This window comes from Scyliorhinus torazame, chromosome 7 (assembly GCF_047496885.1).
Source record: "Scyliorhinus torazame isolate Kashiwa2021f chromosome 7, sScyTor2.1, whole genome shotgun sequence".
In the NCBI taxonomy this organism is placed as follows: Eukaryota; Metazoa; Chordata; class Chondrichthyes; order Carcharhiniformes; family Scyliorhinidae; genus Scyliorhinus; species Scyliorhinus torazame.
Window position 1 is genome coordinate 111,381,919 of NC_092713.1, and position 24,312 is coordinate 111,406,230.

A 24,312-nucleotide genomic window follows, 5' to 3' on the forward strand; every position below is an offset into this window, starting at 1 on the left:
GGGATTCAATTGTAAGGGAAATAGATAGGCGTTCCTATGGCAGAAAATGATACTCCAGGATGGTATGTTGTCTTCCTGATGCTAAGGTCAAGGATGTTTAGGGTGTCTGCAGGACATTCTGGAGGGGGAGGATGAACAGCCAGTGGGCGTGGTACACATTGGTACAAACAACGTAGTTAAAAAAGGGATGTGGTCCTAAAAAGCAGAATGCAGGAAAATAGGAAGTAAATTGAAAACTAGGACCTCAAAGGTAGTGATCTCAGAATTACTACATGCCACATGCTAGTCAGAGGCAGAAATAGTAGGATTTGGTTGAAGGGGGAAGACTTTAGATTCCTGGGACATTGACAAGTTCTGTGCGAGGTGGGACCAGTACAAATTGGACAGGTTACACATGGGCAGGATCAGGACTGATGTCTCAGGGAGAGCATTTGCTCGAGTGGCTAGAGTGGTTGGGGAGGGTTTCCACAAAAATGGCAGGGGGTGGGAACCTATGCAGGAAGTCAGAGGAAGGGGAAAACACAGATAAGCACAAAAGACAGCAAGGGAATAAGGAAAGTGATAGGTAGAAAAATCTAGGGTCACAGTGAAAAGATAATGGGACCAGGACAAGGAATGTTAAACAGTCAAGACTTAATGCTTTGTGCCTTAATGTGTGGAACATTCACAATAAAGTGGATGAACTAATCGTGCAAACAGATGCGAACAGGTAGTATAGTCAGTATCTGCAGGCTGACCAGGGATGGGAATTGAACATCCAGGGGTATTCAGCATTTAGGAATGACAGACAAAAAGTAAAAGGCAATGATGCTGCACTGTTGGTTAAATAGGAAATTAATGCAACAGTGAGGAATGATATTAGTTCCGGCAATGTGGATTCTGTAATGAAACTGCTGAGAAACACTAAGGGGCAAAAATATTAATGGGGACTGTATATAGACCCCAAACTGTAATGGTGATGTTGGGAATGGCATTAAACAGGAAACTGAAGACACATCCAATAAAGGATCATCTGTAATTATAGGTGACTTTAATCTGCTTATTTATTGGGCAAATCAAATTAGTCACAATACCATAGATGAGGAATTCCAGGAGTTTATATGGGTGGTTTTCTGGACCTTGAGGAACCAATTAGAGGACAGACCAGCCTAGACTGGATACTGCATAATGAGAAAAGAATAATTGGCAATCTAGTTGTGAGGCCCCTTGGGGACGAACAGCCATATGATATAATTCTTCATCAAGATGGAGAGTGACGTAGTTGATTCTGAGACAAGGGACCTAACCTAAATAAAGGAAACTACGATGGTATGAGGCGCAAGTTGACTATGATGGATTGGGGGAATTATATTTTTTCAAAAAGTATTTTTATTCAAATTTCTAATGATTTAGCACTTGAAAATCATTCCAACACAGAAATAAACCCAACACAAATTGGGAGAAGTTTAGAATCCAGCTAAGGAGGAAAAAGAGATTGATTAAGGTGGGGAAAATGGACTTCAGGTTACGGCCATGGAGTGAGTGGTCGCACATTGTGGGGCTCCTGCTCGAGGCAGAACTGTTTGGTCCTTGTTACTCTATCACGGGGGGTGTTTGCTGATACAAAGTACAGGAACAGACAGAGTTAAGGATTCTCCTTCGAGTGGGCTAAGTTTGCCGATGATAGAAAGATAGGTGGAGGGGCAGGTAGTATTGAAGAGGTGGGGAGGCTGCAGAAAGATTTAGACAGTTTAGGAGAGTGATCCAAGAAATGGCTGATGAAATTCAACGTGGGCAAGTACGAGGTCTTGCACTTTGGAAAAAAGAATAGAGGCATGGACTATTTTCTAAACGGTGACAAAATTCATAATGCTAAAGTGCAAAGGGACTTGGGAGTCCTAGTCCAGGATTCTCTAAAGTTAAACTTGCAGGTTGAGTCCGTAATTAAGAAAGCAAATGCAATGTTGTCATTTATCTCAAGAGGCTTGGAATATAAAAGCAGGGATGTACTTCTGAAGCTTTATAAAGCACTAGTTAGGCCCCATTTAGAATACTGTGAGCAATTTTGGGCCCCACATCTCAGGAAGAACATACTGGCACTGGAGCGGGTCCAGCAGAGATTCACACGGATGATCCCAGGAATGGTAGGCCTAACATACAATGAACGGCTGAGGATCCTGGGATTATATTCATTGGAGTTTAGGAGGTTGAGGGGAGATCTAATAGAAACTTACAAGATAATGAATGGCTTAGATAGGGTGGACGTAAGGAAGTTGTTTCCATTAGCAGGGGAGACTAGGACCCGGGGGCACAGCCTTAGAATAAAAGGAGTCACTTTAGAACAGAGATGAGGAGAAATTTCTTCAGCCAGAGAGTGGTGGGTCTGTGGAATTCATTGCCACAGAGGGCGGTGGAGGCCGGGATTTTGAGTGTCTTTAAGACAGAAGTTGATAAATTCTTTATTTCTCGAGAAATTAAGGGCTATGGAGAGAGAGCGGGTAAATGGAGTTGAAATCAGCCATGATTGAATGGTGGAGTGGACTTGATGGGCCGAATGGCCTTACTTCTGCTCCTATGACTTATGGGCATGTCTCAGCCCTCTCAAACAAGGAGTGCAACTGTAAAGGGGCAACAGTCAGACCAGCAACTTTCGAGGAGTGCGATAAAAGGAAAGATGGCGGAGAGCTCTGTGGCGTTGCTGTCTGTTCAGTGATCCATGGAGCAGTTGGTGGAGTTTTTGACAGTCAAGTTTTAGCAGCAAAAGCAGGAGGCCTCAGAAGACCTGGCTACAGTGGCGGAACTGATTCGGGCATCCTTTTGAGAGAGTGGAGCAGAGGTTGGAGGCAGAGAGTAGAAGAGTCAGTGGCGGGCCATGATGACCATCTGGCCTCATTGGATGCAGAGACTACGGTGGTGCCAGAGGGCCAGAAGAAGCGGGGTGGGGGGAAAGTCGACGATTTGGAGAATCGGTGAGGCGTAGGATCTCCAGATTGTGGAGTTGCCCGAAGGCAGTGATGGAAAGCAGGCCACAAAGTATGTAGCGGACATGCTTGGGAAGTTGGTGGGAAAGGGGGGTCTTCGACCGACCCCAGTAGGTGGATCGAGCACACAGATCACTGAAGAGGAGACCAAAGGCAGGTGAGCAGCCGAGGGCAATGATGGTCTACTGCACAGATATCTAGGCAAGGAGAAGATTCTGCAGTTGGCAATGGGAACGAGGAACTGCACCTGGGAAGGGAATTTGTTTCGGATCTACCAGGATCTGGGTGCGGAGCTGGCAAAGCACCGGGCTGGTTTAACAGGGTCAAAGCAGTCCTGTTCAAGGAATGAGTGAAGTTTGGGGTGCTATCCCCAGCCCAGCTGTGGGTCACATAACAGGACCAAGAGTTCTCATGGACATGCGGAGGTGGCGAGCAGGTTTTTACCAGGCCATAAACTTGGGGACTTGTAAGAACTTTGGATGATGGGAGACCAGTGGGGGAGTGTTGGTGCTCTTCGGCCGGGTGAATATTGTATTTTATATTATGTGGAGTATTGGGGGTGAGGGATTAGGTGGGTGTTTGGGGGAAGGCAGTTGCCCCGAATGGGGCCCACCATGCTGGTGGATAGGCTACTTAACAGGAGTGAAGTTGGGATAGATCTGTTGGGTTTTCTTGTTCTTTTTCTCTGTTGGGGACGGCGGGGGCGGGTGGTTGCTGACATGGAAGGAGTTGATGGGGCGATGGCGGTAGACATCTTGGGGAGGCCCTAGAGGGCGTGGACCTGGGAAGCTCATTAAAGCGGAGATACGGCTGACCTGAGGGAATGGGCCGGGGATCTCCCGACCCGAGTACTTTCATGGAAAGTTCTGGGATTAAGTGGGCTGGTTAACAGTTTGCGTGCGTTCGCATTTAAGGAATCTGAAGGCGGATGTTGTGTTTTTGCAAGAGACACATATGAAGGTGGTGGATCAGATGTGGCTGGGGAAGGGGTGTAGGTGGCTGCAGGGGGGGGGGATGTGGGACAGTGTTTCATTCGGGGCTGGATATGAAGACGAGGGGTGTGGCAATGCTGATTAATAAGGTGGTATCCTTTGTGATATGTGATGGTGAGCGGGAGGTTGGAGAGGGTGCCTGTGGTGCTGGCGAATATTTATGCCCCAAATTGGGAAGATGTTGAGATTATGAGGTCAGTCCTGGCATAGATCCCGGGCCTGGACATGCACTCTCTGATCATTGGGGTGGGTGGGGGTGCATTTTAATACAATGTTGGATCCCACGTTGGACAGGGCGTGCCCCTAGGTCTACGAGGGTGTCGGCAATGGCGAAGGGGTTGTTCAGATTTATGGAAGGAATGGGGGTTTGTGAATCCGAAGGCGAAGACATTTTTGCTCTTTTCGCATGTCCCGGTTCGATTCCCGTCACAGCCTCCCCGAACAGGCGCCGGAATGTGGCGACTAGGGGCTTTTCACAGTAACTTCATTTGAAGCCTACTTGTGACAATAAGCTATTTTCACTTTCACTTTCACAGCGGGTACTCCCGAATTGATTTTTTTGTCCTGGACAAGGCACTGTTGGCGGGGGTGATTGGGGCCGAGTATTTGGTGATCGTGGTGTCTGACCAGGCGCCAGATTGGGTGGACTTGTAGGGGGAAAACTCGCAGATGCCGTTGTGGAGGTTGGTTTTGGGGTTAATGGCCGGTATGGAGGTCTGTGAGAAGATAGGGGTGGCTAATCGGAACTATGTAGAGTATAAGAAGACGGGGGCGATCTCGCCGGCTACGTTGTGGGAGGCATTGAAGGCAATGCTGAGAGGGAAGTTTATTTCAATTAAGGTGCATAATGTGAGGGTGGAGCAGGCAGAGAGGCGGAGGATGGTGGTGGCCATTCTGGCGATGGACCGAAGATACGCGATGGTACATGAGGAAGCGCTGAAGGAGAGGCAGTAGCTCCAAATGGAGCTGGGGCTAGTGTCAACGGGGGAGGCGGTGGGGTGTACGGGGAAAAAGCAAGCAGGGCTAGAGGGGCAGTGTACAAGTATGGGGAGAAGATGAGCAGGTTGCTTGTGCATCAGCTGAGGAGGCAGGCGGTGATGAGGGAGATTGGGAGGATGAGGGACAAGGGACAAACTAGTAATGGTGCCGGCGGAGGTAAATGAGGGGTGTGATGCATTTTATCGAAAGTTGTACAGTTCGGACCCCCCGGCGGGGGAGGAGGGCATGAGGTGCGTCTTGGATGGGCTGGAGTTCCCGAGGGCGGATGAGGCAAGGGTACAAGGGTTGGGGGAGCAGATTGAACTGGGGAGGTGAAGCAGTCACGGAATGCCCTGGGCCTGGACGGGTTTCCAGCGGGTTTTATAAGAAGTTTTGGTTAGAGCTGGGATCCCTGTTGGTGTAGCTGTAGAATGATGTAGTGGGGAGGGGTGGGGTCCTCCCCAATGCTGTATCAGGCATCTATCTCACTCATTTTAAAGACAGTATGGGTCGTACTGCCCTATATCATTGTTAAATGTGGATGCAAAGATATTGGTGAAAAAGCTGGCGGTGCGGATAGAGAATTGTGTGCCAGGTGTGATAGAGGAGAACCAGATGGGGTTTGAGAAGGATCAACAGCCATCAGCCAATGTGATAATGATGCCCTCCATGGGCTGGGAGGTGGAGGTGATTGTGTCAATGGACGCGGAGAAGGCATCTGACCGCGTGGAGTTGCCGTATTTATTATAGTGCTGGGGTGGTTCAGGTTTGGGTGGAGGTTTGTCAAGTGTGTGGACCAATAGTGTAAATTCGGAGTATTTTGGCTTGCATCAGGAAATGAGCAGGGGTGCCTCTCCCCTTTGATGTTTGCCCTAGCAATTGAACCATTACCAATGACTCTGAGGGCTTTGATGGGGTGGCGGGCGTTGAGAAGGGGGTGGTGGAGCACCGAGTCTCTTTGTAGGCTGATGACCTTTTGCTATATGTTGCAATCCCGGTTAAAGTTTTGACAGGAGGATCTTGGGGGAATTAAGTCTTTTTCGGTGTATAAGCTCAATTTGGGGAAAAGTGAGGTATTTCCGATCAACGGCAGATGACTTATGGGGGGGCGGGGGGTGCTGTTTAAGGATTTTGCCGTTTCGGTTGGTAGGGGCAAGGCTTTTGGTATCTTGGGTTACATGTGGCACAAGAGCTGTGCCCAGATGCAAAGTTGAATCTAGCAAAGCTGGTGGAGGGAATGAAGGAGGACTTTAGGAGATGGGATGTGTTGCCTTTGCCATTGGCTGGAAAGGTCCAAACGGTAAAGATGAAGGTGCTCCCAAAGTTTTTGTTCGTGTTTCAGAATCTCCCAATTTTCATGCCCAAGTTGGGTGAATAGGATGATACTGGGGTTCGTATGGGCGGTTCCCTGGACCAGGAGGGTGTTTCTGGGGGATTATTGTCCGGCGAACAAAGCTATGGTATGGAAGTGGGCGGTGGAGGAGAGATCGCTGTGGAGATGGATGGAGAAGGCTTTGTGTAAAGGAATCAGTCTGAGGGGGCTATTATTGGCACCTCTTCCATTCTCACCGGCCAGATATTCCACGAACCTGGTGGTAGTATCAGCTTTGAGGGAGTGGAATCAATGTCGGCAGTACTGTAGGATGGAAGGCATGTCGCTGTGAGCACCGATTTGTGGCAACGCAGGTGTATTCCAGCGGGGCTGGATGCGAGGTTTCGGGGGTGGGGGCAATTGGGGATTGAGTATTTTCGGGAACTGTTTGTGGAGGGTAAGGTTTCAGAATTGGAAGAGCTTGAGGAGGTGTACTTGCTGCCAAAGGGGAAGCAGGTGTGATAGAGGAGAACCAGATGGGGTTTGAATCAGGGGAATCAGGGAATCAAAGGGGTTCAGGTACCTGAGGTGAGGGACTTTTTGAGGAAGGAGTTTGGTTTGTTCCCACGTCTGCCGCCTCCAGCGCTTCAGGACAAATTTCTGTCCGAGTGTGAGATAGGTAAGAGCAAGGTGTCGGATATATGGGGAGGTGATGAAGTGGGAGGGTACCCCGGTGGAGGAGGTCCAGCATAAGTGGGAGGAGGAGTTGGGAGGGGAGATGCAAGCCGGGTGTGGAGTGAGGCACTGAGAGCGTAAACTCATCTTCTTTATGTGTAAGACTGAGTCTCATACAGTTTAGGGTGGTGCATAGGGCTCATATGATGGGGTCTAGGATGAGTAGGGGTGGAAGATAGTTGTGGGCACCGTGCAGGGAGTCCGGTGAATCATGTCCATATGTTGTGGGCATACCTGAAGCTGGAGGGGTTCTGGAAAGAGTTTGAGAACATTATTTCGAAGATCGTGGGATTGGAAGTGGTGCTGGGCTCTTGGGTGGCAATATTTGGGGAGTTGGAGGATCCGATGGGTGCAGGTGGGGAGAGAGGCTGACGTGATAGCCTTTGCCTCCCTAATAGCCCCGAGGCGGATCTTGGTGCTGCCGAAAGTGGGGGCACGGTGAACAGCTTGGCAGAGTTCCTCCACCTAGAAAAGAAATCAAATTTGCCTTAAGGAGGGGGGATCTGCTCCACAAGGTGGAGGCTGTTAATTGACTTTTTAAGGGCCAATAATACATCAGTGGAGGAGCGGTGGTGTAAAAGGAGGGGGTGGAGGGGGATAGTGACAATTGTGTTTAGTTTACTGTTGCTGTTTGCTCGTTTCTGTTCTGTATGTATTTGAAAATATGTTCAATAAAATATTTTTCCAAAAAGGGAAATGGAGTACAAGAGTAAGCTTGTGGCGAACATAAAAACTGACTCTAAAAGCTTCTATAGATATGCAACGAGAAAATTATTGAAGACAAATACACTTAGTCAGAAATAGGGGAATTTATAATGGGGATCAAAAAAATGGCTGACCAATTAAATCCATACTTTAGTTTTGTCTTCATAAAGGACCACAAATAAGATATCTATAATGTAGGGGAACACAAGGTTTAGTGAGAGAGAGGAATTGAAGGAAATCAGTATTAGTAGGGAAATGGTATTGGGGAAATTGATGGGATTGAAGGTTGATAAATCCCCAGGGCCCGATAATCTACATCCCAGAGAATTTAAGGAAGCGGTCCAAGAAATAGTGGGTGCATTGGTGGTCATCTTCCAAAATTCTTTAAACTCTGGAACAGTTCCTGCGAATTGGAGGGTAGCTAATGTAACCCCACTATTTAAAAAAGGGAGGTAGAGAGAAAACAGGGAATAATAGACCAGTCAGCCTGGCTTCAGTAGTGGGGGAAAAGCTAGAGACCATTATAAAAGATTTAAGAGCAGAATACAAGCAAAACAATAGCAGGATCGGACAGAGTCAGCATGGATTTAAGAAGGAGAAATAATGCTTGACAAATCTACTGGAATTCTTTGAGGATGTAACTAGTAGAATTGATGAGGGGGAGCCAGTGGACTTTCAAAAGGCTTTCGACAAAGTTCCACATAAGAGATTAGCATATAAAAGTAAAGCACATGGTATTAGGGAGTAGTGTATTGTGATGCATAACTGGTTGGCAGACAGGAAACTAAAAGTAGGAATAAATGGGTCTTTTTCCAAATGGCAGGCAGTGACTAGTGGGATACCGCAGGGATCAGTGACAGGACCCCAGCTATTCAGAATATATTTGAATGATTTAGATGAGAGAACTTAATGCAATATCTCCAAATTTGCAGATGACAAAAAGCTGGATGGGATGGTGAGCTATGAGGAGGATGCAGAAATGCTTTAGTGTGATTTGCACAAGTTGAGTAAGTGGGCAGGTGCAATGCAGATGAGGCATATTGTGGATACATGTGAAGTTATCCACTTGATAGCAAAAATAGGCAGGCAGATTATCTGAATAGCTATAGACTGAGAGAGGGTAATGTGCAATGAGACCGGGGTATCTTTGCACACAAATTGCTGAAAGAAAGCATGCAGGTGCAGCCAATGTGGTATATTGGCCTTCATAGTGAGAGGATTGGAGTACAGGTATAGGAACAGGCGTGACTTGCTGCAATTATACAAGGCCTTGGTGAGACCACACCTGCAATGATATGTGCAGTTTTGGTCTCCTTATCTGAGGAAAGATGTTCTTGTTTTAAAGGGAGATTGAGTCAGTTAGGATTGTATTCACTGGAGTTCAGAAGAATGAAGGGATCTCTTAGAAACTATAAATGTCTAACAGGAAGGATGTTTCCGATGGCGGGGAAGAACAAGGGCCACAATCTATGGATTCAGGGTAAACCATTTAGGACTGAGATGAAGAGAAATTTCTTCACCCAGAGAGTGGTGAGCCTGTGGAATTCGCTACCACAAAAAGAAGTTGAGGCCAAAATACTATGCTTTCAAGTTGTTACATATAGCTCTTGTGGGCTAAATAGATCAAAGGATATGGGAGGGGAGAGAAGGGACAGGCTACTAAGTTGGATGATCAACCATGATCATAATGAATGGCGGAGCAAGCTTGAAAGGCCAAATGGCCTCCTTCTGCTCCTATTTCTATGTTTAAAACATTTAACCTGTTTGTGCTCTTTCCTGATGCTGACAGACTACTGTGTATTTTAATGGTTTTCTGTTTTTCTTTAAGCTTCATGGTGCAGTTTCTGATGAATGACGAGTTAACGTACAATTTTCAAAAATTAATAATAATAATAATCGCTTATTGTCACAAGTAGGCTTCAATGAAGTTACTGTGAGAAGCCCCTAGTCGCCACATTCCGGCGCCTGTTCGGAGAGGCCGGTACAGGAATTGAACCCGCGCTACTGGTCTTGTCCTGCATTACAAGCCAGCTGTTTAGCCCATTGGGCTAAACTGGCCCCTACCGCTCTGTACGCAAGGATCTTTAACATTTCTTTTAGAATAATAGAAAATGTGTTATACTGAAAACACCAGAAACAAATGATATGAATTTTAAAATGTTTCTTCACTTTCTAACAAGTTAATCCAGAGGTTTGTTACATTATAATACAAATTTCCCAGAAAGTGAATGTGCATAGACTGATTTATGTAACGCTCTGCAACTTTGTTGTGTGATTATTAGATCGCATTACTGGGAGAAAGGGGAGTTTGGTAACGTTCATTATTGGGAGTCATCAGATAACATACTACTGTCAATGTCATCGTTAAATGGCACCTTAGAACACTCAAGAACAAATTGTTTTAAATTAAAAAGACTTTCCAATTGCTTTATGCATTCCTCTTGAGAAATCAGATGCTCACCTTTGAATTCCTGCCAGCAGTTCTTTTACAGCAGGCATCAACCTCTGCAGGCTCTGAAATGCTTCCTCAGGAAGTGGCAGCTTGCTGTCAATTACAACAGCTACTGAGTTGTGAGGAAGGTTGAAGGTTGCAAAAATTAACGAGCTGGTGAAAAAAATTTAAAATTAAATCTCAAGTACCTTCATACAAGATCAAAAAAACTATTGATGATTTACTTTATCAAGCACAAAAGTATTCCTTTATTATTAATATTTTATTTACATGATTTCTCACTATTAAAAAAAATCCTCACTATTTTAACCTGTGTGAGTCAATCAGCACATTGTAGATTCTTGTAATTCCAGTTCAATTGTCTGTGTGTTTTTCAGTCATTCAGTAAATGCCATTTATATTTGGTTTACATTTCATATTCAATTTGAAACATGTAATAAATAATAATAATCGCTTATTGTCATAAGTAGGCTTTAATGAAGTTACTGTAAAAAGCCCCCAGTCTCCAAATTCTGGTACCTGTTCGGGGAGGCCGGTACGGGAATTGAATCCGCGCTGCTGGCCTTGTTCTGCATTACAAGCCAGCTGTTTAGCCCACTGTGCTAAACCAGCCCCGGACAAGAATCTCCTCAACTTTATCTACAACATAACATAGTCTTTACCATCTTTAATACACAAGTTAACAGTTCATCATTCAGTTCTCTAGTCCAGTCAACATTATACATATCATTGTAGTATACAGAGTAAAATTACTGCTTTGGGAAACAACCAAAAATGTGCCTAAATGAAAACAGTGTTTTATTTTGACTAATATATTACTTGTACATTTAACAGCACACAATGGATTTCCATACCTGTATTTGTTTATTATATTCCATACGTTCTCAAAGGTGGCCCAGATTTGTTGACTTCTGCTCACACCTTGAGAGTTTTCCACCTGTGACATGGGATACCCACTGGGACAGTTGAATGGAACCAGAGTTAGATTTCTTCCTGAATCAGGGTTCACAGGCTGCTCAACTGAAACTTCCAACTTTTCAGTAGACTCTTCTGACTTCACTGAAGATTTTGACTGGAGTTCATTTTTGCTGCCACCCTTCATAACCGAGGAAAGAAATTTTTTTTTTTACTATAAATCTCAAATATTAGTGTGCATTTTCTCTCAATTTCCTCCTTTCACTGGGGGAGGCACGGACTTTGCCTAGTTGTGATTCCGTGGGTACGGAGTAACCCAACTTTCAATTTCTAGCTCAAATTACCATTCTTCACAAATTTGACTATTCGAATCTGGATGCCATCAATCCTTAATCCTTATCAGATATCAACATCCATGCACTTTCCAGAATATATTAGCCAGGGATTATGTACATAATTTAAATAAAAGGCAGACTTCCACTCCAAAAACAGCCAAATTGACAGCTTGATCAGCAGGCATGAGTGCAAATTTTCAGGAGACCGCCACATCCAGGACCTGTGGGAATGTGCCTTGGTAATTAGTAGAGGGTCTGACCATGGCTGAGGGAGCAGGAGAACCTGTCCCAAGGCTACAAAACCTAAAACCCCAAAATTAAATTTAAAACTTCAAGGTTTCATCTGGCTCAGCAGGATTCCCTGCATGTTTTGCCTGACAAGGGAACCAATACGATCTCCCAACTCAATTCCCACACGGTTTTCAGCTTGAAATTACAGAACAGGCCGATTGCATCATTGGACACAACCTGCATATTTGAAGTAGGAACCTACTTCCTTCCTGTGGATGCCCTGTTCCCCTGCTCAAAAAGGTTAAGTATGGGGAGATTGCAAGAAGGAAGCAAGATTAGAGTGGGTAAGTGACTCCCATTATTTTAACAGTGCCCACTCCCCACTCCAGTTTTCGGGTGTTAGAGACAGTTAAAATTGTAGTCAAAATATCTGTTTACGAGTGGTATCTAAAGGGTGGATTTACAGCAGAAAGCAGAAAACATTGGAGCATCATTAAATACCAGTAACTGTGTGTATATTGGCATTAAAAACATTTAGAATATTTCCTTTTAAGAAATCAAATGTGTTTCACTGTAACAAGAAAGGACAGAAAAAGGTAGAATTAAACTACCATACTCAAATAGTCCTACTGGGGAATTAAAATTGCACTGTACAATATTAACCTTGGTGCTTTGGAAAGAAAGCACTGTTCGTGATCTCAGGATTTCTCAAAGTACTTTTAAAATGTAATTACCGTTGTAACGTGGGGAAACAGTAGTCAATTGCTGCACAGCAAAGTCCTACAAACAGCAATGGGATAACTGAACAGACAATCAGTTCTGTAACATTCGGAGGGGTTACATGCTCGTTTCTGAAGTGCAGTTTGAACCTGATATCGTCTGTCTTCTGCATCAAGGCTTGCACCTTGAGACTGTTGTTTATTAAACCCACATCACAACATTTCAAGTGTCAAAAAGCTATGCAATACTAATGTTTGCAAGAACTAGGAGATTGAAAGCAACAAAAAAATTAATTCGATTTTCTCCTTTGTTTCCCAGCTTCTGAAAGCTGCTTGCCCAAAACTCTGCTTCACGTATCTTTTTGTGCACTAGGACTGTTTATCCATTACTCCGCTCTTTACTGACCTAGATTGGTATCTCATGCCCGAACAATTAACTTCCCCAAGGACATAAACCTAAATTCTTGAATACTTCCTGCAACTGACACCAGCCTCTTACACATTCTATCTCCCTTCAGCTGCTCAAACTCTTACTAATCACTTATTAAATCTCTCTCTTCACCTTTAAAAAAAAAAACTTATCAAAACCAACATATTTGACCGAGCTTTTAGTCACCCCCATTAATGGATCATTTTCTGGCTCCTCGATCATTTGTTGTACACCTATTTGTGGTGTTTTTTTGAGTTTAAAAAGGTATGTCAACAGGAACTCCATTATTTTAACTAATACTTAGTTTGTCAAAAATCTAACTTTCATGAAACTTAAAGGTTCGTCACAATGGAAATAATATTCTTTCTTAACCTTTTTCAATCACTTGCCTTTTAATCAGAATGCCCTCTTTCCTTTTTTCACTCTTTATCCTATGCAGTTCATTGGGCTAAACTTCACCTTTCTATCCTGTCACTGGGCACCCTTAACCTTCCCATTACAAAATTGTTCTTTTCACCATCTGTCCAACTAGATAACATAGAGGTGCTCTTCTCTAACTCATACCCAACCAGTTCAAAGGCACTATGCAAACCCCTTCCTACCCACTTTAGAGGCATCCATCTCCCTGTTAGTTATTCTAATCAATTCATGGATTTGGATTTTTGTTTAATGTCACGTGTAACGAGATACAATGAAAAGTATTTTTCTGCGAGCAGCTCAACAAATCATTAAGTACATGAAAATAAAATAAAATAAAATACATAATAGGGCAACACAAGGTACACAATGTAACTACATAACACTGACATCGGGTGAAGCATACAGGGGTGTAGTGTTAATCAGGTCAGTCCATAAGAGGGTTGTTTAGGAGTTTGCACTTTGCCCCCATTGCTCCATTCACCACAGGTGTCAACTCCTTCCTGCTCCTTTGCTTGGGGATTCAATGCAGTGTATGCTAATTCTGATTATATAAAATTGCGGCACGGTAGTGCAGTGGTTAGCATTGTTGCTTCACATCGCCAGGGTCCCAGGTTCGATTCCCGGCTTGGGTCACTATCTGTGCAGAGTCTGCACATTCCCCCTGTGACTGTGGGTTTCCTCCGGGTGTTCCGGTTTTCTCCCACAAGTCCCAAAACACGTGCTGTTAGGTAATTTGGACATTCTGAATTCCCCCAGCGTACCCGAACAGGGGACGGAATGTGGCGACTAGGGGCTTTTCACAGTAACTTCATTGCAGTGTTAATGTAAGCCTACTTGTGACAATAGGGATTATTATATCAGGAATTTGCATCCAGTGTTATATCTTTGCAGAAAGAAGGAGATGCTGAGGTAACACTGAACATGCAAAAAAGGCCAGTTAATCCATCAAATTTGTCTCATTCCACATGTTGCAGCCTGCTCACACCATTAATTCCATTCCATTCCCCCACATCTATACAATCACCATGGGAGAAGCAAACAAATAAGAACAAAATCCGAGGAATTGCTAAACGGAGGTGTTGACTGTCTTGGAGGAACTATAGAGATGGTGCTCAAAGATAATGACCTCTCCGTTCCATATGGCTCAGAGTTTGCCACTTGAGTCTCCCCAGTCTAATATTTTACCAAATTTACTCCTCTTAAAAATGGGTTGTTAATGATCCCTGCTATTGTTTTCATCCAGAAAAATGTGAATTATGTAACATATATCCCAATATTACATATGACCATACAATTAAAAAATGCAAAGTTACCTCAGAAACCTTATTCAGCAACTCATCCATGACAGCCAAGGTGTGTGGGAGAACACCACCATAATCTGATCTTGAGCAGAAGGCTTGTAACAGTTTTTGGGACTCTGACAACATCCAGGTAAGTGTAAATTGGTTATACGATGGTCTCTTATCTAGATGGTTAAAAAGATATATTAGATTAAAAGCACAGATACTCCTTTAAAACAAATGTTAGCCATGGGGGATGACTGAAGGGGGAAGCAGATCACTGGATGTACATGTAGCATTGTGGAAGTGAATGAGCTCTACAAAATAGCTGTTTCATCTCATATACGTTCCTGGCATTTGGATTAGATCACCAGGGCTGTGACAATTACCCTATAAAATGGGGTGCAGTGAACTCCAGGTAGGACACATGCAGTTGGTTTGAAGACATATTGTCCTATTGTTGGCAGTAAGTAGGACCAGATGATTGCAAAAATAAGCTATTGTGTAAAGCCCATGCAATGCACAGAAGAAGAATAATGGCAATGTTAAAAATATTAGTTCAGTAGTTTTTGTTCCCCTCAACATCTGGATAACATTTCACAAAAGCAATGAACAAATTGCTAAAACACCTGGAGAATAAATGCTATTAAATAAAAATGTGCATTTATAAGTACAAAAACATTTATTGTTAAATTTTTCTTGAAGACACTTTAAATGCCTATGTAAACCAAATTGGACAGTACAGCTGTTTTTTTCCCACTTGTGGCTTTAACTTTTCAGCTGCCATTATAAACAGAATAAAATTGAATATTAGCAATATGCTGCAGCCTGAGATTCAACTATACTCGGTAAAACTTGGTGGTGAACCAGACTGATCGCAATTTTGGTTGCATGCTTGATGTCAAGAGCAGCTTCCAGCTACATATCTATGCTATCACGAAGGTCAATTATTTCTATCGACATATTATCACCTGACTCCGCCTCAGCTGGTTTGCTACCCTCATCTACATTACCACTAGACCGGGTGATTCCAACGTACTCCGAATAGGCTGCACACAATGCATCCTCCATAAACTTATTCAAAACACGGTTGCCCATTTCCTTGCTTGCACCAAGTCCTGTTCACCCATCACCCTGTGCTTGTTAACGTACGTATTAATAATAATCTTTATTATTGTCACAAGTAGGCTTAAATTAACACTGCAACAAAGTTACTGTGAAAATCCTCTAGTCGCCACACTCCGGTGCCTGTTCGGGTACACAGAGGGAGAATTCAAAATGTCCAATTCATCTAACAAGCACGTCTTTCGGGACTTGTGGGAGGAAACCGGAGCACCCGGAAGAAACATTGGCTCCCAGTCAAGCAATGCCTCAATTTTATAATGGTTTACAAACCTCTCCAGGACATCGCTGTTTTTATATCTGTAACCTCCTCCAGTCCTACAACCCTCCAAGATAAACACACTTATTTAATTCTTCTGTGCATCTCTGCCTAATTCCTCCATTATTGGTGCCATTATTTCAACTGCCCAAGTCCAAAGTTTTGGATTGTCCTCCCTAAATCCCTCTTCTTCCCCTTCCTTGTTTAAACAATCCTCAAAAATTTCCTCTTTAACAGAGTTCTTGGTCATCCATCCCAATATTGCCTTTGCACAGTGGTGTCAATTTTGCTTTTTTGGTGAATTGACTTGGGACATTTTATTAAATTAATAGTGCCAAATAAATACAAGTTCTCACTGTTGAAATTCTTTTAAAGTGTGTAGGTGGTAGCACAATTAACACACTGGCTGTGCAAACCCCCCCCCAAAAGGAGCCTTGTCAAGTTGCCACAGTGTATCTTTCTGAGGCGTTCACACTGATGGTACTATGTGCCAGTGATGGAAGATATGAATTCGGAAGAGATGCCAATCAAGCAGGATGGTTTCGAGTTTTTATTGAGTACATTCCAGGCAAGTCGAGAGTATTCCCGTTTTACACTCCCGATTTTCTCTTGTAGATGTTATTATAAACTTTGTGGAGTCAGGAGGTGAATTATGCATCACCAAATTCAAACCTCTGACCTGCTCTTGTAGCCACAATAGTTATGTGTCTGGTCCAGTTAAGTTGACGGTGAATGGTAATCCCCAGGACACTGATGCTGAAGGATTCAGCATTGGTAATGTCAAGCGGAGATGGTTAGCTTCTCTCTCCCTTTGGAGAGATTCAATGCCTGAAATTTGCTTGGCTCAAATATTACTTGCCTCTTATCAGCCAAAGCCTGAATGTCGTTTTGATCCTGCTGCATTCAATATCAGAGTCCTGAATAGTGCTGAACAATGTGCAATTGTCAGCCAACATACCCACTTTTGACCTGTGTTGGCAATAAGGTAATTGATGAAACAACTGGAGCTGGTTGGGTCTAGGATACTAGGCTAAGGATATAGCGATGTCTCGCACCAAATGTCTTGGGAGCCTTAAAAGGCCTCCTGCAACTTGGAGGGCAGTCACTGAGCAGATTCACAGGAGTCTGCTAGTGTCTTTTAATAAAAAGATTAAAGCATTTATTAAACAGGAAAACTGAACTATATTACACGAGACAAAAAGGTTGGAAAGATTTCAATACCAAACACAAGTAACAGTCAAATCACACTGCACCTTCAACTATACCTTAACAAATTTGTAAAGATACATGATTTGCAGTATCTATCTTGTACTCTATATTCAGGGTAAGGAGAGTACATGTATATTAATAGGGGAACTATGGACAGACAAACCACACCCAAGTGAGAGGCCACTAAGGAACATTCTATGGATTTCTTAACAACTCATCCAGATGCTCGTTATACTGTGATCCAAGCGATCGCACTGAAATTCAGTCTTTCTCATGAGGGCTTTTAATCTCCATACTTGAAGAACTTGCCTTTGAACCGTCTCCCAAACATAATTTCCACTCCAGCATCTTCAACAAGAATTCATCTCTAGGTTTCAATCTCTCCTTATGAAGTTCCTTTTCTGAGATTTCTGACTCAAGCTTCACCTTCCAGTTACACTTTCATGATATATGGCCATGTCAAACAGAACACCACTGCTCTAAAGCCCGCAGGAAGACGTCACTATTCTTCAGCTCCCTCCTCGAATCTTCTGGCTTTCTCAAGCCCACTTTGCTTGGAGCCTGCTCCCTGCAACTGTCTCTCTAACTCATCAACTGCTCTGCTCCTTATTTTTAAACTTTACTTAACAGGACCCGTTTCAGATTCCAGTCTTTGTCCCTTGGCTTCCTTCTGAGACCTCTTTAGGCACCACTCCCTCGTTTTGAACTTTCTTCTTGGTTAGGGACCTTCTTTCTATCCCCCTCTTGTGCCCTGCTCCTTGGGACACCTTCTCTGGAGCGGCGTTCTTCAGGTCAACTGATCTTCAATTTCATGCCATTTTACTTTGTTTTTCTCTTTCTTCTGTGCAAGCATGTAGAGCCAGTTTCGGAGTGGAAGAAATCAAAAAATGGACTGTGCATGTGTGCAGGGACATTTCCCAGCCTGAAGGCATACAAATCAACAAACTGCACGTGTGGCCATTCCATGGTTGGCGCATATGCAAAAGATCTGAACATGTAAACAAAGGAAAGCTGTGCATGTGCGACCATTCTACATCTCGTGCATGCACAGAAACCTTGGGCGTCATTCTCCAACCCCCCCCGCCGGGTTGGAGAATCGCCGGGGGTTGCCGTGAATCCCGCTCCCGCCGGTTGCCGAAGTTTCCGGTACCGGATATTCGGCGGGGGCGGGAATCGGGCCGCGCCGGTTGGCGGGCCCCCCCACTCGATTCTCCGGCCCGAATGGGCCGATGTCCCGCTGATAAATTGCCTGTCCCGCCGGCGTGGATTAAACCACCTTTTGAACGGCGGGACAAGGCGGCATGGGCGGGCTCCGGGGTGCTGGGGGGGGCGCGGGGCGATCTGGCCCCGGGGGGTGCCCCCACGGTGGCCTGGCCCGCGATCGGGGCCCACCGATCCGCGGGCGGGCCTGTGCCGTGGGGGCACTCTTTCCCTTCCGCCTCCGCCACGGTCTCCACCATGGCGGAGGCGGAAGAGACTCCCTCCACTGCGCATGCGTGGGAAACTGTCAGCGGCCGCTGACGCTTCCGCGCATGCGCCGCCCGGGGATGTCATTTCTGCGCCAGCTGGCGGGGCAACAAAGGCTGTTTCCGCCAGCTGGCGTGGCTGAAATTCCTCCGGTGTCGGCCTAGCCCCTCAATGTTGGGGCTCGGCCCCCAAAGATGCGGAGCATTCCGCACCTTTGGGGCGGCGCGATGCCCGTCTGATTGGCGCCGTTTTGGGCACCAGTCGGCGGACATCGCGCCATTTCGGGAGAATTTTGCCCCTTGAGTCCCACTGGGAACTGGAGTTTCCAGCCTCTGACTACTTACTAAGGAAAGCTTTTTTTCCTTCTCTTGGGGATTCACACAATAGCACTGTTGAGAAAACTTCTATAATTTTGCTGACCTTTAAGAGTTAACTGATGGGATGGTAATTCATCAGTTGGATTGTATAGGTTCTGCTATTTGTAGACAGAACAAACATGGGCAATTTTTCACACTGTTAAGTAGTTGTAGCTGAGCTGGAAAAGGTTGTGGAAGAGCACAGCTAGTTCTGGAGCTCAAGTCTTCAGTACTACAGCCAAGATGTTGTCAGACTCCACTGTTTTCAGTGCCTTCTGCCATTTCTTGAAACCACATGAAATTGGTTGAAGACGAGCATCTATAACACTCAGCATCTCAGATGGAGGCCGAAATGGATCATTCACTCTGCACATCTGGCTGAAAATGACTAGATTTTTATGAGCTGCTCCTGCCTGCTTTCCTGCACTCTCCATGGAACCAGGGTTGTCACCTGGCTTGATGGCAATGGTAGAGTGAGAAATGTGCCAGGTCGTACCGTTACAGATTGTGATTGAATATACTCTGCTACTGCGGTTGCTCACAGTACCTCATGGATGCTCAGTTTTGAAATGCCAGATCTGAATCTATCCTATACAGCAGCTATTTCAAAATCAGGGTCACGATCTGTGGGTGAGTATTGGGAGGGTTGCGGGGACATGCGTTGCAGAGTTCCCTATCATGGGGCCATGTGCTGCGCATTCCCAATTGTGGAAAGTAGTGCCCAAAGGCACGACCGGCTTTTAAAAATACCGGCCGCGACTGGCTTTCAGAATGTGTGCCATGCATGCATGTCCCCGGCATTGCCCAGCTGGGCAGAACGCCTCCTCCTGACGTCAGCATGCAGATTTTTATTTTTTGAATCGCTGGAATCTTCCTGCCTGGAGCGGTGTCAAAGAGCAGGTCAAGGTATGCTGACATCACACATTCCGGGCGCAAGAGAGATTTTTCCATTTGGCAGCTGCCAGCAGTGTTGGTGTGAATTACAGGGCCTATGGTGAACAACCCCATGAAGAAGCTGAAAACAAGAACAAAGCAGCATAAAGATTTCTTGGGGTATGGATGCGCCAATGCAAATCAGGATTCAAAGTTCATATGTGCTATATGCAGGGAAGCATCGGCAAATGAAAGTTTAAAACCATCAAAGCTTCAAAGACTTCAAGGCGAATTTGAGGACAAACCTCTATTTTTTTCAACGGATATACAGTGAGATCTTAACTCATCAGCTGAAGTCACCATCATAAATGTAACATTGAATAACAAGACAAGTGAGGTCATGAAAACCAAGCAGACTCACCTGTCACATTAAAGATAAGTAATAATGGTGGGTTGAGAAGTTTGGGCCGGCATGGGCCACGAAGGTTCGCCAGAGTGGGTCACGAAGCATAGCCGGTTGGTAAAAATGGGTCCCAGGCAAAAAAGTTTGAAAAACACTGCTATATAGAATGGTGGTAGTGCCACACAATACAATGGAGGATGTCCTCGGTGTGAAGATAGAATTTCTCTCTCCACAAGGATTGTTCAGGGGTCTTTCCAACCAATGCTGTTGCGGACAGATACATCTGCGGCAGGTAGATAGATGTGTCCCCCTCGTTGGTTCTCTCTTTGCCTGCCACTGGTTCAATCTGGCGGATATGTCCTTCAGAATTTGGCCAGCTCAGTCAGTAGTGGTGCTATAGAGCCACTCTTAATGATGGGTATTATTGAAGTCTTTCAATCAGAGTGCATTCTGTGCTCTTGCTTCCCTCAGGATTTCTCTCAAGTAGTGTTGAACAAAGAGGAGCACTGTTCCATCAATGGAAGGAGAGCAATAGATACTAATTAGCAGGAGGTTTCCTTGTCCGTGTTTTACATGATGCCACAAAACCTCATGCAATTCAGAATCAATGTTGAGGATTGCCAGGACCACTTCCTCCCAATGTGTTGCCACCTCTGGTGGATAAAAACATACACAGAATGGTGATCGTTTTGAGACATGCTGTAAGGTATGATTCAGTGCGTATGGCTATGTTGCTTGACTAGTCTGTGGAACAACACTCCATTTGGTAGAAGTCCCCAGATATTAGTGAAAAAGATGATATGTCATTGTCGTTTCGGGTGTCCTCGCTGGTTTCGCTTTTATTCAATTTTTCTTTAGCTGTTTGATGCAACTGAACAGCTTGCTGGGCCATTTCAGCGAGTAATTAAGAGTCAATCATATTGCTATGGGTCAGACCAAGTAAAAATAGCAGATTTCCTTTCCTGAAGGACATTAGTGAACTAGATGTGTTTTTATGACAATCCTGTAGTTACATGATCGTGGGACGAGCATTTTATTCCTGTTTAATAATTAATTGTTTGGGAGCCTTAATCCAGGCCTGTAGATCACTAGTCCAGTAACATTACCACTCTGCTACTGTACCCATAATGAAAATAATCAAAGAAGTACAATGTGAGATTTCTTTTAACATAATAATAATAATCTTTACTGTTGTCACAAGTAGGCTTAAATTAACACTGCAATGAAGTTACTGTGAAAATCCTCTAGTCGCCACACTCCGGCACCTGTTCGGGTACACTGAGGGAGAATTCAAAATGTCCAATTCACCTAATAAGCACATCTTTCGGGACTTGTGGGAGGAAACCAGAGCACCCGGAGAAAACCCACGCATTTGTCGAGAGAACTTTGTTGAGAGAACGCGGAGGTATTCCCAACCTTCCCCAATCTTTCACGTTGGCTGCGTGTGCCAAAGCCCATACACAATTATTATCTCACACTGGATAAAGATAACACAAAGGGGGGCACAATGGTTAGCACAGTTGCTTCACAGCTCCAGGGTCCCGGTTTTGATTCCCGGCTTGGGTCACTGACTGTGCGGAGTTTGCACTTTCTCCCCGTGTCTGCGTGGGTTTTCTCCCACAGTCCAGAAATGTGCAGGTTAGGTGGATTGGCCATGCTAAATTGCCCTTAGTGTTGGGTTGGGTGAGGTTACTGGGATAGGGTGGGGGTGTGGGCTTAGGGAGGATATTCTTTCCAAGGGTCAGTGCAGACTCGATGAGCCAAATTGCCTCCTTCTGCACTGTAAGTCTATGAAACTCTATGATTCTATACCAGAAGGAGGATTTAATGCATGCAAAGGTGCAACAATGTTCATTGCACCAACCACTTTTCAGGGACTGTCAATAAAGATGCAAGCCTTTTTAATATTGAAAATAAAGGATCCATTTAAAACTTGCCTGGGGTCAGGTTTCCAGGGGAAAAAACTTGAAGCAACCTTGGAGATATGAGAATAGACATAGACATAGAATTTACAGTGCAGAAGGAATATCATGCCTTGCTTACAACCCCTAAATCCGGTTTAGAAAATCATTAAGTGAAAAGTATTTTAAAAAAGTTAAGTAAACAACAAATGTAAGAAATGTACTCGGGAGATGTAAATGAGTCTTCTTTAAAAAATGTACAAATAACCTAGATATGTGTTTACGGTTAACAACTACCGTATACAGAAACAACTTCTGAGAGAAGGTTTGTTAGAGAAGGTTTGTTAGAGAATCATTTGAACTCAAACTGCAGCCAGATAATTTCCACTGAATAAATTTGCTTTCTATCACTTGAATTTTAATTCCTCTCACCTTTATCGTGTTACTTTATATTCAAAAACAATCCCGTCCATCAAAATCTAATTAAATGATATAAAAATGATCCCTGAAGGTGGTGCATTCAATTATTACCTCAGCACTAAACAACCTATGCCAGAAACCCAGACAATAATGCAAAGCTTAAGCTTGACATTGAGGACACTGCAGCTAGAATCAAAACAATTATTAATTGCTTAGACTTGCATGATCCATAAAACCTCCCACAGCCCTTTGTAAACGTTTACCAAAATTATGATTTTGTTAGTGGGCCAACAATTGCCCACAGCAACTGCACTTGTAGATGGGAATGAATATTCCGTTTGAGTTTAGCTACAGAACGTGAAAGTGAGACTTGCAACAAAATGTTATTTTCAGTTAAGAAACTAATCCAAAGATTAAGCACCCACTTAGTCATTTTCCCATGTACAGCAAAACAAAACCTCAATCTAACTGGGTTTGAACCCATTAAACATGGCAACAACCAATCCCACTCTCGTACCACCAAACGCAAAGCTCATCCAGTCCACACTAAAAAAAATTCAGACCGAGGACCATCACCACACTTCCCACCCCACACCACACACTCGCCCCACCCTTACCAGTGCTAACATCTTGCTGTGCATCCTGGGATTTCCAAATAAGGGGAATTAAATCAAAAGAATCAGTAAAGAAACGCATTATAAAGAATATTGTTTGACATGGAAAAATTGCAAGGTAGAGAGAAAAAATGGACAAACACTTCAACTGACACCAGAAACTTGAGCTGCCTCCGCATCTATTTTATAGAATCCCACAGTGAAGGAGGCCATTGAACCCATCTGCACCGACCTTCTGAAAGAGTACCCTACCTCGGCCCACTCCCCTCCCTATCTGCGTAACTCCCGTATATGGGTCATGGACAATCCACCTAACTTGCACATCTTTGGACTGAGAGGAAATCAGAGCACCCGGAGGAAACCCACGCAGACATGGGAAGAAAGTGTAAACTCCACACAGTCACCCAAGGCCGGAATTCAACCTGGGTCACTGGCGCTGAGATGCAGCAGTGCTAACCACTGTGCCACCATGCTGCACTTTGGTTACCTTCTGAAATCCAAAATATTGAATCCAAAATAAATTCTATTGCTGATATTTGTTAAAGGAGCAGAACAAGGACTCAAATTCCAATTATATATTTAACTGAAAGAATGTCAATGTCATCTTCTATACTAGAGTTATCCAGATTCAAGTTTGTGTAGCTGTGTTAATGTTTTATTGTTTTAGATAGTAGGTTGCTTATTAATAATTTATCAGTCTCATCAGCAAATAGTAACTATCCTGGTTGGAGAGGGGAATAAGTGAGGTCTCTTTGAGATTGTGTTGCGTCCAAGATTACCAGTTGGATATTTGCTTCTGAGGTAAGTAGCTCAAGACAGAAAATTACGCACTTTGGCACAAATCTTGGGATGACGTGTCTCAAATGGTGCAATTTTAACTTTGGTAGGTGGGTGTGGATGAATGAAATGAATGAAATGAAAATCGCTTATTGTCACGAGTAGGCTTCAATGAAGTTACTGTGAAAAGCCCCTAGTCGCCACATTCCGGCGCCTGTTCGGGGAGGCTGGTACGGGATGGAGTCGAGCCCCTGCCCTAGACACAGATTGGAGTGCTCACATGGGCTGCCGGGTGCCAAGACGGGCTGTTTAAAAGGCAGGCTTTTGTTCTTTGACACTTTGTCTCAGTTGATTTGTTAAAATTTAGACTCTTTTGAGACTTCCGGGTGCGGCTATGCAGAGCTAGGTCGCATATTCGGCAGCTCCTGCTTGGAACGGACTTTTTGG

General features: G+C 44.3%; 1 protein-coding gene across 6 annotated transcripts in view; it reads right to left on the reverse strand.

The window, feature by feature from the left end:
* Positions 1–24,312, reverse strand: part of swt1 (SWT1 RNA endoribonuclease homolog) — a 276,175-nt gene that overhangs the window by 70,646 nt on the left and 181,217 nt on the right. For 5 of the 6 annotated variants that reach the window (XM_072511255.1, XM_072511258.1, XM_072511257.1 and 2 more), the window contains 3 exons: positions 14,498–14,649; positions 10,989–11,230; positions 10,144–10,287 (listed from right to left, as the gene is read on the reverse strand). In XM_072511255.1, coding sequence (XP_072367356.1) covers positions 10,144–10,287; positions 10,989–11,230; positions 14,498–14,649 — 538 coding nt within the window. Of the gene's footprint in view, positions 1–10,143; positions 10,288–10,988; positions 11,231–14,497; positions 14,650–20,171; positions 20,807–24,312 lie in introns of those variants that run through there. The other variant, XR_011948209.1, reaches the window with a different exon arrangement.